This window comes from Lycium barbarum, chromosome 12 (genome assembly GCF_019175385.1).
Source record: "Lycium barbarum isolate Lr01 chromosome 12, ASM1917538v2, whole genome shotgun sequence".
NCBI lineage: Eukaryota > Viridiplantae > Streptophyta > Magnoliopsida > Solanales > Solanaceae > Lycium > Lycium barbarum.
In genome coordinates, this window is record NC_083348.1 from 90,918,351 (window position 1) to 90,938,075 (window position 19,725).

The window sequence follows — 19,725 nt, forward strand, 5'->3', positions numbered from 1 at the left end:
CCAAAATCGACGCTTATACATTCACATACTAACCCATGCCCCTACCAACAATATCTAAGGACATTCTAAGCAATTCATACAACATTTCCAATAATCCAAATTTTTCTCCAGCTACCCGAAACAGCCCCCTAACCGAAACAGCCCCTCTAACTTTTTCTTCATTTACAAATTATGGTTTGTATTCACAATTCACCTTCTAACAATACTATCTCGCCCATATACCAATTACATTAAATATACAAAAGCCCCCAAATCAGTCCGCAACATCTACAACCTCAATTTGAACCAATGAACATTCATTTCCAGCATAAAATTCAAAGCGACGACGATTAAAACATTAAGCGATATTCATTCGCTCATTGTCATATAATGTGAACCATTTCAATCAACACTACACATACACATATATGGATGATTCCCAATTGTTCTTCACCTTACAATGATCATAATCAACTAACTAAACATTAATTCATAATTTCAATCACAACACAACAACACCCATCACACGCCCAACCCTCATACATATGGCATCCACTTCACCATTCTTTATTTCATGATTTTTAACCATAATAAGATACTACAACATGAATATAACCATCATAACACAAGAACAAGATCAAATCTTACCTTTTTATCTTCAACTTCCACAAGCCTAGGGTTTCCACAAGATGAGAAATAGTGGATTGATCGCTCCCACAATGCTTCCACGCTACTTAGGGACCTCAATATAGTTGATTTGTGCCAAAGAAATAATTTTTGGAAGGCTAGAATTGATCTTGATTTTTTTTTCAACTTGGCCGTGAGGTTGGGGGTTTTCTCCTTCAACTTTTAGATATATTTTTTTTTTGTGGGAAGTGAGAAAGATGAATACATGGTCATCTTTTAACTAATATGAAGTGCATTGTTGTCCCTTGGCCCACATTAAATGAGTTGGACCACTTAAAAGATGACACCAAATTGTGTGGGCACCACATGGAATTTGTGGATGACTTTCCACTTCTAATTTTATCACTTTTGGTCCCAAATTTTTCCTAATTGATCCATACCAATAAATTCATGCACAACTTATATCTCAAAATAAAATCGAAGGTCAAGAATCCCGACTTTGTATCCCGAAATAATTTTGTCCCTAACTTATCGTAATTAATCCAGATTATTCCACTGTACAAAAATACGGGTTCTAACATAAAGATTGGGACGAGAATCAGAGGTTGATTGGAGATTTGGATCATTGTGAATGACATGTGGATAAAGGAAGAGGAAGAAGAAAGATTGGATTTTTTGGAGGAATAAGAAGCGAACAGGGAGAGACACGTGGAAGGTTGTTTTCATGAATAACTGATATAACTGTCTGGAAGTTCCCGCGCAAGTCCATTTGGATTTTCTTTTTTCCTTTTTAGTTTCGATAGGAACTATATTAGATCATAATTTTAGAAATATTTTTGAAAAATCATAAAAATGTTTATATTTCATTACATAGTAGTGATATCTATAAGAAAAAAGGACGAAAGTAATCTTTTTCCTTTTTTGTCCCTTCCATTAAAAGAAGTAGTAAATCGTTTTTTCATTTGGTTTTACTCTCTCCCTTCACTTTTACTTGTCTAGTATTCTAAATACATTTTTCACTTTTAGTTGTCACTTTTAGCATATCAAGAGAAGATAATTTCTTTTTCCCTGTTTTACCCATAATATCAATTACTCTTTTCAAATCCACTAAAAATATGCACCAATTAATATGAATATCATGGTAAATTATGAACTTCATTTATTATCTCTTAAAGGTGTGCAAAGTCCATAGTGGATAAATAAAAGTGAACGGAGGAAGTAATACTTATTACTATCTTTTTAGCAAAGAATGGGGTATTACTTATTGGAAAATAAAGTTATAAATAGCAGGCAGAAGAGAACAATATAGAATTGATAAAGAGGATATCAAAGTTTTGCATATGATCCATTTGATCACCTTCTATAGCAGAGGAAAATGTTTTCCTCCAATTATTTTCCAGAATACAGATTTGCTTTTTTTAGCAGACATCAAATTTATGAAGAAATCGACTGAAAAGAACTATTATTGGCTCCATGAACCAGTTCTCTTTAACTTCTTGGGTAGAAAAGAGTAATTTTCTTTTCAAAATTTAACAACAAAAGTCCGTATCTCCATGGGACCAAGCTCGACTTCAAGGCTAGACATGTCTACTGGACCTCCTCTTATTGGTGCAGACTCACTACCACTGTCATGTTCTATATTCCAACTCATCTTCTTCATCTCATTCTTGCCTTGATTCGCAGATAAGCTTGTTTCCTTGATTGCCTTTATCTGAATACAGCGCAAAGATGTGTTCTTAGAAACTTTATGTGCAAAAAGTATAAGAGAAAGAAGAATCATTTCCTACTTTCTAACAAGATGAGCAGAGACTGTCCAGGTTAGGAATTATCTAATATAATGGAAATCAGCTTACAAGAGCATATTTAATGAGTAGAAAACGCAGACATACCCTTTTTCCAGCAAACATCTCCTTCAGTTGAACCTTGGTAATCGTTGAATAAACAGCATCTTCACCAGCCTATCCACATCCACAACACATAAAAAACACAAGGGTTAGTAGTGATATCAGTTAACAAGGCACAAGCGTAGGTCCAACCTATAATGTTGTCACGTGTCACTCTCTTAATTTTACATTTTCTGCTTCAGAATTCAACTAAACACAAGCAGTTAAAAGAAAGAAAAAAAAAAAGTAGGGTTGCTGTTCTATTGTGAAAGTACAGCTGAAACAAGGAAATGAGATAGGACTTTCATCAACTTCCAATTCATCCGCAATTTGTATGCTCATTTCTATCCAAGAACAGCTTAGTTTATTTTTACCTCATATAGATGAGCCAAACGGAGAAGTACACCACCATTATCCAACTCCTAGAGATAGAAAAACCAGAAGTGACTACATTAATTCATTCAAGTAAAGGGATCATTCTAATCACTGCATGATCTATACAATAACCTGGAGAGTAATCATTGCAACATTAGGAGGTAAACTATAATTGGGATTCATGGTGGTGGCTTTGGTTAAATGAGAAGCTTTCCATTCTTCCTGATTCTGCAAGATCAAGTATACAATTTCCCAATATCAGGCAGTAATATTGTTACATTGATCATTTAAATTCAAGGACTCTAATAATGTGGAAAGGGCCTACAGTATTTTTTTTCCTCTTCTTAGTGAGTTGAAATTACCTCATGTCCAAAAGCTAAAACCAGAGGTGAATAAATTTCTTGGCCAGTTGTTCTGCGCCATTTTGAACCATCGCCATTTTTATGAATCCCTAGATAGTAGTTCCCTCGAACCTGACCAAGTGATATGAGAACAGAGAAGTTTAAAAGAAGCATTCAAGTCAGAGGTTGCTACATTTTATATTTCTTAAGGACATTTCCCTAATTAGAAGCTATAGAGGCCTATGACTTCTTTGGAATGCCATACGAAACATACCGTGAGTCCCTCACATGTATCCCCCACACAAACAGTCTCATCAAGGGCTTCACCCACTCCTCTACTATCATCATAGATCAAGCGCCTGGTTAAAAATAAAATCGATTACCTTTGTAAGGCCAATTATCATATTAAGCAAAATATCTTTATGAACATATTAAAATGAAAAAACTTCAAATGCTATTGAACCTATGCAGCATGAGTTCTATTTCTCCATCTTTAATGCTGGCTCCACCTGTTGCACGATCCACCAAAACAGACAATTCTGATTTGTTATCTGTTATGTACATTCCAAGATTCACCTGAAAAATGAAAATAGTTAAACAACTTCTGAGAAGACTAATGTATTGGATTCTGAAGGAAAATGCAACTGATTAGACCATTACATTCACATCTAGAAAACTTTTGGCGCACACAACTTATATACAAAGAAAATACACAAATTAATTGAGAGCAAACTTAGGCTTTGTTTTCACAGTAAAGAAATATCTGTTAACTCCAACATTATTTAAGCACATTCTGGTTATATGTTCCAATTAAGATGACGCTTATTCAATTCTCAACCAAAAGAACAAAAGAGAAAATATAGAAGCAACAGATGATTTCAAACCGTTACTGTGGACTACATCCCAATGCATCCTTTTCAATCTCAACACTATGTTAGTCACATTGAATTGAACTAAGTCCATCGCAATTAATAATCAACAAAATTTCATATAAGACTTCACCGAGTTTGATCACAGAATTGCAATTTCAATTCAAGAAAGTCTGTGTTGGGACTTTACTGGATAATAGTTCCCTGCAACCGGTTGAGTAACTTGGAGGTCCCAATCAGCTCTGTGATCTCTAACCTGATAAGCAAACAAATCATCGCGCAAATTAGCTCTAAAGCAAACAGAAAAATCCTGATGACCGTTTTCCTAGTTCATAAATTGCCAAAATAAATAAATGTTCATACATGCAACACGCATATTGAGGCAATAGAACAGATAGCAAAGCGAGGCAACTAGAATGCCAACATCAAGGAATTCTATTTCAGATTGAATAAATGGGAATAAAACACTGAAAATTTTATTTCAAGATGTGTATAATCACTGCAAGGAATCAAAGAGGACTGTAATGTTAAACTTACTCTTTTTAGAAAGTCCCTCCCATTAGAGTCAGTGTAGAACACTTTATCAGTGGCCATATTTGCTGTCATTTTGGTAATGACCTCCTTTCCAACACTATCTTCTGTCGGTATGGGACCAATCTTCAATTGAAGAGGTATGTCAGATATACAGTTTCTAGACTACCCTTCAATGCGAAATGACACTGGGCAGAGTTGACTTACAGTGAATTCGAGTTCAACGTGTTCTTTGTCTTTGTAAATCCTAATTACCTGAAACATTGACATATTAAGACATAATAGAACCCGACGCATACAGTTTATAACACAATAAATTGGAAAAGATCCAAATGTTTTGGTGCTGAGTAAGAGTGAGTTAGTCAAGGAACCATGCACCCACCTGAGATATCCATGAGTTGAATTTCTGGTGAATTTCATCGACCAGGGGTCCACGCATAACCTTTATTGGAACCTGCTAACAAAGAGGAAATTAGTTTCCGGTATGAACAAAACTAGATAGCGTGTAAGGGATGCTAATCAAAACTATTGATTTATTGAGGGAGAGATGTAGAAGCACAATTGCTCTAATAATTTTTAGTTGTTAAATAACAGGAATCAAACGGAGAAAATGTAACTCACTGATCTTGCAACTATGACTGGCGGTGATCCATCAGGTCTGAAAATGTAGGCACCAGAATCCTGCAATGGGTAATACAATTAACATCGAAACTTACTGTCTCCCCCTTATTAATGCGCTCTAACATATAATTATACCTAGAAGAACATCATCAAATACCTGATCAACGTTGACACTTGATCCATACCAAAGATAGCTTTGTTGTACAGGTACATCAACCTAATAGTAGTAAAATAATATCCTTTAGAATTTATGTATATATATGTAGACTACCACTTGACGGACTGCTATCTGTTTCCCTCAGTAAGATCGTAACACCAACATAATGCATTCAATATGTTGCCATGTTGAGATTCTGACATAACTAAGAACTTACCCCTGTTTTAGAATTATATAGACGTTTAAGTTGACCGGTATTTGAGGACAAGGATGCCTTCAAGTTCCCTGGTCCAATTTCAACAGTCTCGTTCAGCCGAACGTTCATCTTTGTAAAATAGCCAGTGGAGCTCCCTGTATAATTTCAGCAGACATTGAAGCAGATGGAAGATGAAGTTGTGATCATTTTACTTTTTGAAAACAGGCAATGCCTTCTGATCTTTGAGTCATCGATACAGCACATTAGTGATGAAAAAAGACATGGAGAAAGAACATTTCATGTTACCATTCTGCGATGCTTTAGAAATAAAATAAGTATTCCAGCCAAGCGGTGGCACGGACACTCGAAAGAAGAGCCAATATTTGGGAGCTTGTTTAGGTGATATTCCTAGATATGCCTCAACATAAAACTTTCTCAAGTTGCTGGTAATATTATCCAACTCTATCAATTGTGCCTCGACCAGATTTCCCATGGAATCTTTTACAATAAGATTAACACTGTTGACCTGTTAAAGCAAATACAATTGGATACCCATCAAGAAATGAATAAGCCACATAAGAGAAAGAAAAAGGAGTAGGGAAACATTATATAATTTGTCCGAATTATAGGACTGACATTTAAATGGAAATTAGCTAGCGTTATGGACAGCTGTAATTATTAGCTTGGACTTGAATTGTATCTAATTACACAGCCATCCAACAAGATAACTTCTCAATATGTAATTCTTCCTTCACTAATTAGAATGTTTAGTGAGTTTCAACTGGTTATTAAGCAGCCACAGTGATTTGAAAATTTCCAGCAAACATACTGATAAAACTAAAATTCAGGAATATTTGATTACTTGAAGTGGACATCGTTTAGGATAGTAGAAAGGAAAATGCAATGCAAATATATGGAATAGGGAACCTTATAAAGGATTCTTGGATATAGGGTAACCAGCTATTGTATTAAAAAAAGCCATATTCATAATATTCAGGTCCAAGTAGTCCTAAAACGAGCAAAGGAAAGAAAAATAGAAAGGATTATTCATTCACCGGGATCTTGATGATATCAGTTCGATTCCATCCAAGGGGATTGTATGCCACAACGACCTGAAAGTGGGAGTATTGGTGTAAAAACATTTTTGTCAGCACACTCATAAGGTATGAAGCAGGTTAGTAAGCAGAAGGAAAAAATACCAAATTCTTCCCCTCAGTAATATCTTCTTCAGTTGGTGGACAATAACTTATATTCAGCAGTTGACACTGTTCACGACATGAAAGAAAACGGAAAAGGACATGTCAGTTAACTCGTAGTTTCCAACTTCCTTTGAAGCTCATTTCTTCTAAGGCACAGGATATCCTCTTAGAACAAACATGTCATTTTGGAAAGGAAAAACTATACAAACAGAAACTTTTGAAACTCAATATTTAACTACATGTGAATGTTCTGCAAATTTTAACAAACTTAGTAACAATTACTAGTAGTTTTTAAGCTTGAAAAACTGAAGGGAGACACAAGTAATAAAAAATGCACCTGATTGAATGATGATGAAGTGGTAGAACATGGACCTGATGTTGAATTAACCAGGCATGATAAAGCAGAATTCACCACAGCTTCTGACTGAAAATCGGGCATATGAAAAGAACTATAAATATAAGACCATCTTAAAGTGTGAAAATTAATGTTCAGGCAAAAAGAGTTCAAGTTCAAATTGAGAATAGGAGCCCACTTCAGAAGCTCCAATAGCCAAGCGTTTTGCATAGTCATCAGTTGTATGTTGTTTAGCAGTACCAGTCACAGCATCATGGTGTTGTGTAATTCCTAGAGCATCTCCCAAGCTAAATGTGTTGAAGCCATTTGATTTCCTCCCAGTTAAGAATTCAAGCTGGCGAGCAGCCTGTCAAAGGAAAATCCGAGGGTTAAATTTGATGTATTCAACCTATATTCTCACTTTTGAACCCATTATACTTTTGCAAATATGGATTCAAATTTTAATATTTGAGGAAATTTTAGGAATGTCCCATGTACAAAATTTTGTGTTTAGTTGAACCCGTTTAGCCCGTAATGCATCCGCCTCTGCAGCCTATTTTGGTTCAAATCAGTTTGTTATTTCACATGAACTCATCCTAGATTAAGTGAAGTAACGACTACAGAGACTCCAATGTTATCAAAATTAAGAACTATGCACCAATCACAGTGTGTTGAAACTAATTAAGTAATTCAAAGTGTGATCTCTCTAATAGCTTAAATTATTAACATCGGATAGTCACACATTCCAACAATAAGGATATCTTATTAAGCTTCTCACATAGACTGGTGAATATTAGCACAAGAACTAGATACGCAACTTGGAGATCATAGTTTCACAATTTCTTTACTACAGTCAGGTTCCTTTTGATGTCGATAATGTAATATGGAATCATGGAGCCAGAAATAAGAAATTAAGTGGACTCACCAGATAATATCCACTTAGCATACGAACATATCGCTTTAAAGCTGGTCGACTGGTAAAGAAACCAGTCCAATAAGCATTTTCATTATCAGCATATCTGAAATTAGTTATTGGTGTTAGATGAACTCAACAAATATTCAAGATAAACCAGAAGGTATATAATATCAAGCAAGTGCTCACGGAAAGTAATCATCAGTTTTTAGAGGCCAAGATTCATTTGTTGCATGTTTTGTATCTACATAAATTGATGGCGTAGAGTACAATGCATTAACTCGACCATCCTGTCCAAAAAAAGAATGAAAGCAAGTGAGTGAAAGCAGGTGAGTCTCTATGATTTTGCAAGTATTTAACTGTAAAAACATCAGCATATCTTATAAGTAGAGACTCATATCTTTTTTTTAATTAAGAATTCCTCTTTCGCAATAAAGTTATTAGATCCTTTTGAAATATCACTGAGGAGAAGACATATTGAAGTAACCACTCATACAGTAGAAGAACATGTTCATAGATTTTTGTCAAGGAATTTACAATCGAAGTTTTCTGGAGAGCCTGATGTATAATACCTTGTTGACATAGTGAATTAATTTATCCATTTCCTTGAACCACGATTCAGCATATTGGTATTGGAAGTCATCTCCCATGGTCCACATAATGTGATTCGTACGTGTTACGTTTGCCTGCATATCACAGCATCCAGCTTTTCATTGATTGCATGTACATGTATATCTATTTCCTGAATTAATAATTATGAACAACTGAAAGGAACTGCAATTTCAGGGTGTACTTGAGTGATTGCAGCATTGATAAAGTCATTAACCCGTATATCAACATTGAAGTCAAAGATAAGAGGATCGTCCTGCAATTCATTTACCCAAATATATGAAATTAGTTCTCCCTTGATACTAAAATAAACCATAGAGAGACCTATTTTTGCTTTCTGATATAACCTGGACTGGAACAAAATTATCATCATTCACTTCAAAATGGAAACCATTTGGTGGACTATAATGTACAGGAAATGCATTGGTAAATATCTGCAAAGCACCGATAAAATGGTGTTAACCACAAGTGAGCAATGATATAATATAAATGAACAAAGCTTAAGAATGCTCCATGAACCTGGGAGGAAGAACCAAATGTTCTCGAACCACGCCATATAACCTCGAGAGCTTTATCCTCCTTACGTTTTGCTCTGTCTTGATAGTCAATTCGCGCAAAATGCACAGAATCAAATCCTACCTGTGAAAGTTATCAGGGAGAATGAGAAGTTAAAGAAGGATCAATAAACTTCAAGACATTTCAGTAAGAATTTAAGTTATATACACCGACAATATAAAAGTTCATTACACTCTCAGTAGTTTTTTTTAAAAAAAAAAAAAAAATTGTTTTGTTACATAAGGAAGGGGAAATGGGGGAGGGGACACTCTCAGTAGTTAGTTTAACATGTGACAGCAATTTACTTACCATTTTTATCAAGTTTGATGTTTTGGGCTTGGCACATGAATTAGAAATTCACTTACTCCTAAATTTTAAAAGGGGTTTTGACAAAAATACCCTTAGTAATGATTTTCTTTTCTTTTTTGGTTGTGACATATTTATCATGGGGATTACGAATGTGTCAAGGCCAAATAAGTAAAAAAGAATTAAATACCTTCTTGGTTTTGTGAAACATCGATTATTTTGGACCACCTTTTAGAGGCGAAAACATCAAATATTTTGGACCGGATGGAGTAATATTATAATACAGATTTACATTAATTACCTTATAAGTGATCTAATTGCAGAGGCGGATGGAGCACTATAACTTAGGGTTTAATTGAACCCAAACTTTCGATGCGGGATATAAATTTATACATAAAATTTTACTAAAATTACAATAAATAGTATATATGAACCCATAATTTTAGAAATATAATCGTTTAGTGCTAAAAATTTAAGACGTTGAACCCCTAAAATTTAAATTCTAGTTCCGCCTCTGTCTGTCTAATTGTGTAAATATCGTTATAGAACTTAAACTCTAAACTACATCATATTAACGCTCTCTTAAATACCTCAGCCCCAAGAAGATAAGCTTGCACAGCAGAGTGTCCAAATGGATCGATCTGCCATCCTGCACGAGGAGTGATATTGAATTCATCCTTTATCAATTGATGGCCTAGTGTTGTCTGATCAATCATATCTATGTAATGGCAAGTCGCTTCATCGTGCATACACCAACCACCATTTCTGTTCCAGAATTCTCTTTTTCATCAAAAATCACCAAAAAAAAAAGGGTAAAAGTTCCTTGCAAGTGAGTTAACAATTAACATACACGAATTCCAGCTGACCAGAAGCCACAAGATTTCTCACTTCTACTTGAATTTCTGGACTTTGCCTTATCCACCACCGATGGAAAAATGCCTACAGTAGGATTAACAGAAAATACCTAATAAAAAATAGTGAATCGTTTGTTGATTACAACAACCACAACAACTGCGCCGCAATACCAAACAAGTTGCTTATGCACAAAAAAAGAAAAAAGAAAAAAAGTTGTTTATGCACGAAAAAATTAACACAACACAATTGTTTCTTCTAGTGAGACATCTGATATCAATCAAGAAATGAAAATAAAACAGCTTTACCATTTCAGCAAAGACAAACTTCCTATTCGGGTCACGTCGTAATGACATAACAACAGAGTCCAGCACATTTTCAACACAGGCACCCTGCAATAGATCAATCATTTTTATTAGCAGCTACACATAAACAATTAAACATAATTTCCAGTTTCTACACAAGAAGTATGACCTGAATGCTATTATTTGATCCAACATAGTACTGATCAATGGTCTTTAACCAGCCAACATCATCATGTGAATGAGCAACCAAATGAACATTCAATTTGCCTTCAACAATACCACCTCCAGTATTGTACCTTAGGTACCCATTTACACCATCAGCACAAAGAATATACAAAATGAACAGAAGAAATGAAGCTATAGTAACTGAAGATCCCATTGTGAATGCCGAATATTGTTTCTCTTAAAATTATGATAAACAAGTTTATTTTTTTATAACTATATAGAAAGAAGACTTAAAATTTCTCAAAGAATAGTCAACATGAAGAAGTGAAGTAATAGCTGACAAAACTGCATTGGTTTTTCCCACGGCATGTACCAGCCGTCCTGCTAATACATTTGGATTTTTGGGATATTTTGGATTTCACGTGCAAGTAGTATGGATGTTTTATCAATAATCATTCCTGCCTGATTCGTCTAATTCCAATAAAAAAAGAAAAACAGAGACAAAAAGGTTGAGTAATAAATACTATTGGTAGCGTGAATAAATAGGTATGAATTTTATGGGCTAGCGAAGGAGATCAACACTAGGGACAACATGGTCTGTATAGCACGTAAAGTAAATTAATCAAGAATGGAGAAAACCACTCTGTCAAAACTCAAAACAAGAACCTTTTTAAAATTGTGTCTTTGTTATAAAATAATAACTATAAAGTAAATATACGGAAGAAATATGTAGAGAGAATATGTAGAGAGATATCAGTTTATATTACTTCTGCTCTTTCAACATTGCATTTGTGCATCCTATTTATAGAGAAACAGGACATGAGATATTTTGAGATATTTTGGGATATTTTGGATATCCACTATTTGGGATATTTTTGACACTCCCCCTTGGATATCCATTAATAGATGATGTGTCTCGTTAAAACCTTATTAGAAAAACCCTGTGGGAAAAGTCCTAATGAAGGAAAAAGAGTGCGCATATCTAATAATACGCTTTGAGAGTTGCCTCATTAAAAACCTTACCAAGAAAACCCAATGGGACAAAACTTGGTTAAGGGAAAAAGAGTACAACACGTATTTCACTCCCCCTGACGAAGACCAAGATTCAGATGTCGGAGTCTTCGCATTCCAATCTTGAATATCATCTTCTCAAGAGTTGAAGTTGGCAAAGATTTAGTGAACAAATCTGCAGGATTGTCACTTGAACGGATTTGTTGCACATCAATATCACCATTCTTCTGGAGATCATGTGTGAAAAATAACTTTGGTGAAATGTGCTTTGTTCTATCTCCTTTTATGAAACCTCCTTTTAATTGAGCTATGCATGCAGCATTATTTTCATATAATACTGTTGGTATTTTTGTATCACACTTCAAGCCACATCTTTCTCTGATGAAATGTATCACTGATCTCAACCACACACATTCTCTACTTGCTTCATGAATAGCGATTATCTCAGCATGATTTGAAGAAGTAGCAACAATGGACTGCTTGGTCGATCGCCGTGATATAGCAGTACCTCCGCATGTAAACAGATAGCCCGTTTGAGATCGAGCTTTATGTGGATCAGATAAATAACCTGCATCTGCATAACCAACAAGATCTGTACTACCTTTGTTAGTATAAAACAGACCCATATCGCTAGTTCCCTTCAGATATCGCAATATATGCTTAATCCCGTTCCAATGCCTCCGTGTAGGAGAAGAGCTATATCTTGCTAGCAAATTAACAGAAAATGCTATGTCAGGTCTTGTAGCATTAGCAAGATACATAAGTGCACCTATTGCACTAAGATATGGTACTTCAGGACCAAGTAGCTCTTCGTTTTCTTCCTGAGATCGGAACGGATCTTTGCTCACTTCAAGTGAGCGAACAACCATAGGAGTACTTAAAGGATGCGCATTGTCCATGTAAAACCGATTTAAAACTTTCTCAGTATAGGCAGATTGATGTATAAAGATCCCTTTTGCGAAATGTTCAATTTGCAGACCAAGACAGAGTTTTGTCTTTCCGAGATCTTTCATCTCAAATTCTTTCTTCAAATATTCAATCGCCTTTTGGAGCTCTTCTGGAGTTCCAATGAGGTTTATGTCATCAACATAAACAGCAAGTATAATGAACCCTGATTTTGTTTTCTTAATAAAAACACATGGACAAATGGCATCATTTATATATCCTTCATTTATCAAGTACTCACTTAGGCGATTATACCACATACGCCCTGATTGTTTTAAACCATATAATGATCTTTGTAATCTGATTGAATACATTTCCCAAGACTTTAAACCAAATGCTTCAGGCATTTTATATCCTTCAGGAATTTTCATATAAATTTCATTATCAAGTGAACCATAAAGATAAGCTGTAACCACATCCATAAGATGTATTTCAAGGGTTTCATAGACAGCTAAACCCATGAGGTATCGAAATGTTATAGCATCCATAACTGGTGAATATGTTTCTTCATAGTCGACGCCGGGTCTTTGAGAGAATCCTTGTGCAACAAGGCGTGCTTTGTATCGCACAATTTCATTTCTCTCATTTCTTTTCCGTACAAAGACCCATTTGTGACCAACTGGTTTTACACCATTAGGCGTTTGGACTACAGGTCCAAAAACCTCACGTTTAGCAAGTGAATTCAATTCTGATTGAATTGCTTCTTGCCATTTTGGCCAATCATATCTTCGTCGACATTCTCCGACAGTTTGAGGTTCCTGATCCTCACTGCCCTTTATAATATTTAGTGCAACATTATATGCAAAAACACTATTCACCACAATTTTCGAACGATATAGTTCTTCACTCACTGAAGTCTCGGGTTTGCTGATTTCTTCAGGAATATCAGAATTAATCAGATCTTGAATCTCTTCATGAGATCCTTTCATAGTGTCATTCTGATCATTGTTTGTATTTCTTTTTCTTGGATTTTTATCCTTGGAGCCCAATGGCCTACCACGCTTCAGGCGTGGATGAGATTCAGAGGCTATGACACTAGTAGATTGTCCCTTTGGAACATCAATTCGAATAGGCACATTCTCTGCAGGGATATGCGACTTAGTTATTCTTTTCAAATCAGTAAATCCGTCTGGCATTTGATTTGCTATTTTCTGTAAGTGGATGATCTTCTGGATCTCCTGCTCACATATAGGGGTACGTGGATCAAAATGAGATAGTGATGGAACTCTCCACGCAATTTCTCTTTTGATTTCTTTTCTCTCTCCCCCTAATTGTGGAAAATTTGTTTCATCAAATAGACAATCTGCAAATCGGGCAGTGAATAAATCTCCCGTCAATGGCTCAAGATAGCGAATAATGGAGGGTGATTCAAACCCAACATATATTCCTAACCTTCTTTGGGGGCCCATCTTAGTGCGTTGTGGTGGTGCTACAGGTACATATACAGCACAGCCAAAGATTCGGAGATGAGCAATATTTGGTTCATGACCAAATACTAATTGTGACGGGGAGTATTTATTATAATGAGTCGGTCTAAGACGAACAAGAGATGCTGCATGTAAAATAGCATGACCCCAGACGGTTGTAGGCAACCGTGTTTTCTTAAGTAATGGTCTTGCTATCAATTGCACACGCTTAATAAATGACTCAGCAAGGCCATTTTGGGTATGAACATGTGCTACAGGATGTTCAACCTTTATCCCAACTGATAAACAATAATCATCAAAAGCTTGGGATGTAAATTCTCCAGCATTATCAAGACGTATAGCCTTTATAGGATAATCTGGGAAGTGTGCCCTTAAGCGTATTATTTGTGCCAATAATTTCGCAAACGCCAGGTTGCGAGACGATATGAGGCACACATGAGACCATCTCGAAGACGCATCTATTAGAACCATAAAATATCTGAATGACCCACAAGATGGGTGAATAGGTCCACATATATCCCCATGTATACGATCTAGAAAAGCAGGGGATTCAATGTCAACTTTCATTGGTGATGGCCTGGTTATCAATTTGCCCTGATGACAAGCGACACATGAAAACTCACTACTTTCAAGAATCTTCAGGTTCTTAAGTGGATGCCCTTTTGAATTTTCAATAATTCGTCTTATCATTATTGATCCAGGATGACCCATTCGGTCATGCCAAAGCACAAAAGTTCCTGAATCGTTAAACTTCTGGTTTACGATTGAGTGTGCTTCCATTGTACTAATTTCTGCATAGTACAGGCCAGAAGACAAAGTTGGTAATTTCTCCAAAACACATTTCTGGCCGGATACATTTTTTGTAATGATAAGATATTCATCATTTGTTTCATTTAATGTCTCAACGTGATACCCATTACGGCGGATATCTTTGAAACTCAACAAGTTTCTTGGGGATCTAGAAGAGAATAGTGCATCTTCTATAACAAGTTTCGTCCCCTTAGGTAGAAATATAGTAGCTCTTCCGGAGCCTTCAATTAATTTCGAATTGCCAGAAATTGTATTAATATTTCCCCTTTTTCTACGCAATTGAGAAAAGTATTTCTCATCTTTGAATATAGCATGCGTTGTTCCACTATCAATCACACAAATATCTTCATGATTTGTCATTGATCCAAATAATATTTGAGGATTTTCCATATATTCTTCAAAACGAAAGAATAGGCAAAGTAAACATCGAAGTAGATATTTTGATTAGACAAAGTATTTCACACACTTTATTATATATATATATATATATGGAAACATAACCACATTAGATAATACAAATGACATGTATGAAATATCTAAGTTAATACAGATCCATCACCGATCAGATGATCTATTTTCCCTTCAGGGAGTTCAAAGAAATCTGCCACATCTAGATGCATAGGCTCAACATTATCTTCAGAAATAAAATTTGCTTCGGCATCCTTTTCTGCCCTTTTGAGGGAGGCTTGATATAGCTCAACAAGGTGCTTTGGCGTACGACAGGTACGTGACCAGTGCCCTCTTCCTCCACATCGGAAGCAATTATTTTCTGAATTTTTCTTTTGCACAACTTCATGCTTTTCATCCTTCCTTTTACACTGCTGGTGCTGAAGGGTATTATATGGTGCAAAACGAGAATCATGATTAAAATTCCTTCCTCGACCATGACCATGACCACGACTGGGGCCACGACCTCTTCCACGCCTAGAATGGCGAAAATTTGCCTCATTCACTTCAGGGAATGGGGCAGTACCAGTGGGTCGGCTTTCATGATTTTTCATCAGTAATTCATTATGTTGTTCAGCCACTAGAAGATGTGAGATTAGATCAGAATATTTTTTGAACTTCATCTCTCGGTATTGCTGCTGCAGGAGCATACTCGAGGCAGGAAAAGTGGAGAATGTTTTCTCCAACATATCAAGATCAGTAATATTTTCACCACATAATTTCAATTGAGAAATAATTTTAAACATAGTAGAATTGTATGCCTTAACAGATTTAAAATCTTGGAACCTTAAATGGAGCCAATCAAAACGTGCTTGTGGAAGTATGACCATCTTCAGGTGATCATATCTATCTTTCAGATCATTCCACAGCGTAAGAGGATCTTTAACCGTGAGATATTCCATTTTTAAATTCTCATCAAGATGATGGCGGAGGAATATCATTGCCTTAGCACGGTTTTGATTTGATGCCTCGTTTTTATCTTTGATGGTGTCTTCCAGACCCATCGCATTAAGGTGAATCTCGGCATCAAGAATCCAAGACATATAGCTATTGCCGGATATATCTAAGGCTACAAATTCACGTCTAGAAAGATTTGTCATTAGTAATGGAAAACAAAGAAATCAATACCTTCGAGGCTTGTAAAGTATTTGCTCGAGATGACAGAGTCTCGTGCTGATAACGTGTTATAAAATAATAACTATAAAGTAAATATACGGAAGAAATATGTAGAGAGAATATGTAGAGAGATATCAGTTTATATTACTTCTGCTCTTTCAACATTGCATTTGTGCATCCTATTTATAGAGAAACAGGACATGAGATATTTTGAGATATTTTGGGATATTTTGGGATATTTTGGATATCCACTATTTGGGATATTTTTGACAGTCTTCATATTGTATTACATTAAATTGATGCATTGATTTCTTAGATAATTTCAAAAGATATAGAATTTACAAAGATACACTCAATGGTTCAATAATATAAACCAGATTCATGCTGAGATATAATTGTATCTTTCAAAACTTAGTAGGCGTTTGGCCATGAAAATCAAATATTTTTCACTTTATTTGGTATTTTGGAGTTGGAGTTGAAGATGCAGTTGTGTTTGGTTATAGTTTTTATAAAGAATATTTGGTTGTTTGAATGTATTGAAAGTGAAAAAAGTGAAAAACAAGTTTTGGTTATTTTTCAATATAACTAGAAGTTGTATTTGAAATTTTTACGGCCAAACATCATAAAGTGAAAAAGTGAAAAAATATTTTCGAAAAAAGTGAATAATTCTCATGGACAAATGGGCCCTTAATAGATTAACTTTCTTAGTTAATCTGAAAAGATAGAAATTCGAAAAGTTAAATTGAATGGTACAATTATATAGACCAGATTCTTATACAGAAATAAAAGGTGCATTTGAACAGTCAATTACTATGGCTATTTGAAGTGTCATTCCCTCAACCTTGACACATGCATCTATTTCATTTCAAATGTTATTTTCTCTTCTTTAATAGTGTTGATCCTCATATTAGTTGCCTTAACAAACCCCATTATGTGTGAATACATTTTGATGGATATAACTTATATATACATAACAGAATAATTTATAAATTGTTAAGTACTAATATGGATTTAATTAAACATTAATAATTCAAAAACACTATAAAGTAACGATATATCATGTTATGAAAGCAAGAAACCAATGAGGAAAGGAAACCAAAATGTTAAATTACCGTTAAGTAGAGCTGTCATAAATTATACTTTTTCTATTTCATAACCAACAATACGGTAGAGAATTCAGCAGACCCTAGTCATATTACATATGCCATGAAACGTCTAATATTATAGTAGTATGACTTTTGAGGAAAAAGCTAAAGAGCTTCAGAGAATATTGAAAAAGCTACCACACTTGGGTCATTCTAAAGAGGAAAACCAGTAACGGCATTGCTCAAAATGGAAAAGCAAACAAGAATCAATTAGTTACAGTTACAACCAATACTGTAAAAGGGAGAATGGGCTTGTTGTCTTCTCATATGATCTTGGTCAAATCCGTACCTCATCATCAGCTAGCTTTGTGATTAATTTAGTCTCAAAATCATATTTCTTTGTTGGGCTCCATGTTATCTTGTCCACTCTCGGGATATTATTATTGTCCACACTTCAGATGCCTAGTCCTAGGCGCTCGGGAGGTGCTATAGCATCCCACATAGGTTGAGGGTAAGGGACAATTGTTATTTTCTTGTATCTTGTGATCTTTAATTTTTTAGGGTGAATTAGCCAGAACATATATTTTCTTACTGCAATGAAGGACCATTCAAGATTTATCAACATGCACAACTAGACCATGAGGCGACAGGCTAACAAAATATTTTTGTCATAGTGACACAGACCCCTACTTTATACCATTGTTTTAAAGTCGTGGGCGCCACCTTTTGTATAGTAATAGCTTTTTGAGGTATAGTAGGTTGCATGCAGATTGAGTATTACTTTTCGACCTAAACGGCCAAAGATACTCTTAGCCCAAAAATATTTCATTTTGGATCAAGCTCGCACGATTTTATCCAAAAAGTCTCATATCATTAAGAGTATTCAACACCTTATAAGTAACTTTTTTTTCTTTTCAGCTACTAATGTGATACTTTGTTCGCACACCCAATAATTACCTAATGATTTTTTAATATAGTCATAAATCATAATCGAGTGTCATAACGCCAAAAGGTTCAACATCGATATTAAGCACATAATAGTTCAGTTTCAATGGTTCCAACCGATTATAGCGCAATTATTGATGACAAGATAAAAGACACGCTGAGAGACGTCCAAATTTGATATAAATTCACAAAGAACTTAGTAGCTGCTAGTCAAAAGGATGTATGCGATGTCCTTTTAACATTTTATGAATGTGAATAAAATCGAACTACAAAACAACCAACAAGTGATGAATTTCTCCCATTATTCAACAATCATTTTGAGTTAAGCAATACATTGTTCTCCTGTGATGTTAGTACGCAGAGGCGGATCCAAATTTTGGTGTTTATGGGTTCCTATAATGAATTCAAGTTGACATAAAATAATAAATGGGTTCACAACCAACAATTTATAAACATTTTATCATACTATAAATACAGGATATGAATAAAAGTCACTGGTTCCCGTGAACCATAACTAAGGGCTAAATCCGCCCCCCTTAGTCCGTAGTTCCAATTATTCGATGTCCATTATATTAGCCCATTTATGAGAACAGGGCCCCATTACAACCCATTGATATTAACACTTCGTGCAAAGACTTCCTTAAGAGTGAACGTATTCCTTGGTTTGTCCTTTGGTAGCTAATCTGCAGTTAATGCCTTTTCAATTGAGTATACACAAGGACATCCTCAAATTCTAGAAATGAATGATTAAACGAATATGCGCACCTACCAAAATTCAACACCTCTGGTTAAAAACATATGGGGCCTCTGCCAACCCTATTCTTATCCCCTTGAAGTACTTTCCAGTTAAGAAATCAGATAGGGGAATAAAGAAAATCGGGAGGTAATTGCTCATGGAAAAGGACGTTTTCATATTTCTCAAGATGTCAAACTTTATCAGAATTTAGGTTTTACTTTTACCTATCATTAAGTTTTTCCATATTTCTGGCCACCGTTATATTTTAAGGTTGAAAAGCAACAATTCAATATAATCCAGAACTCTGGCAGTTCCCAAAATTTTCAATTCTCTGTTCTGTAGAAATTTAACCACATTTCCAGAAGGCTTAATACCTAGATGGCCCA

The 19,725-nt window shown here is 35.2% G+C and overlaps 1 protein-coding gene across 2 annotated transcripts; it reads right to left on the bottom strand.

The window, feature by feature from the left end:
• Positions 1-1,899: 1,899 nt before the first annotated feature.
• LOC132625127 (alpha-mannosidase-like) lies at positions 1,900-11,547 on the bottom strand. 2 transcript variants are annotated; one of them, XM_060339938.1, is made up of 29 exons: positions 10,822-11,547; positions 10,656-10,739; positions 10,346-10,434; positions 10,086-10,260; positions 9,154-9,273; positions 8,982-9,068; positions 8,819-8,890; positions 8,598-8,711; positions 8,215-8,315; positions 8,038-8,131; positions 7,312-7,479; positions 7,116-7,202; positions 6,779-6,844; positions 6,635-6,691; positions 5,886-6,105; positions 5,601-5,734; positions 5,384-5,443; positions 5,227-5,286; positions 4,988-5,062; positions 4,813-4,860; positions 4,612-4,731; positions 4,265-4,330; positions 3,669-3,781; positions 3,480-3,564; positions 3,227-3,337; positions 2,997-3,092; positions 2,864-2,911; positions 2,496-2,564; positions 1,900-2,317 (listed from the first exon to the last, which is right to left on the bottom strand). In XM_060339938.1, the coding sequence occupies exons 1-29, from the start codon at positions 11,029-11,031 to the stop codon at positions 2,129-2,131; spliced, it is 3,018 nt and encodes a 1,005-aa protein (XP_060195921.1). In that variant the 5' UTR covers positions 11,032-11,547; the 3' UTR covers positions 1,900-2,128. The 2 variants fall into 2 exon arrangements, with proteins under 2 accessions (XP_060195921.1, XP_060195922.1); XM_060339939.1 differs by having other exon boundaries at positions 4,988-5,059; positions 10,822-11,544.
• Between the last annotated feature and the right edge of the window lie 8,178 nt (positions 11,548-19,725).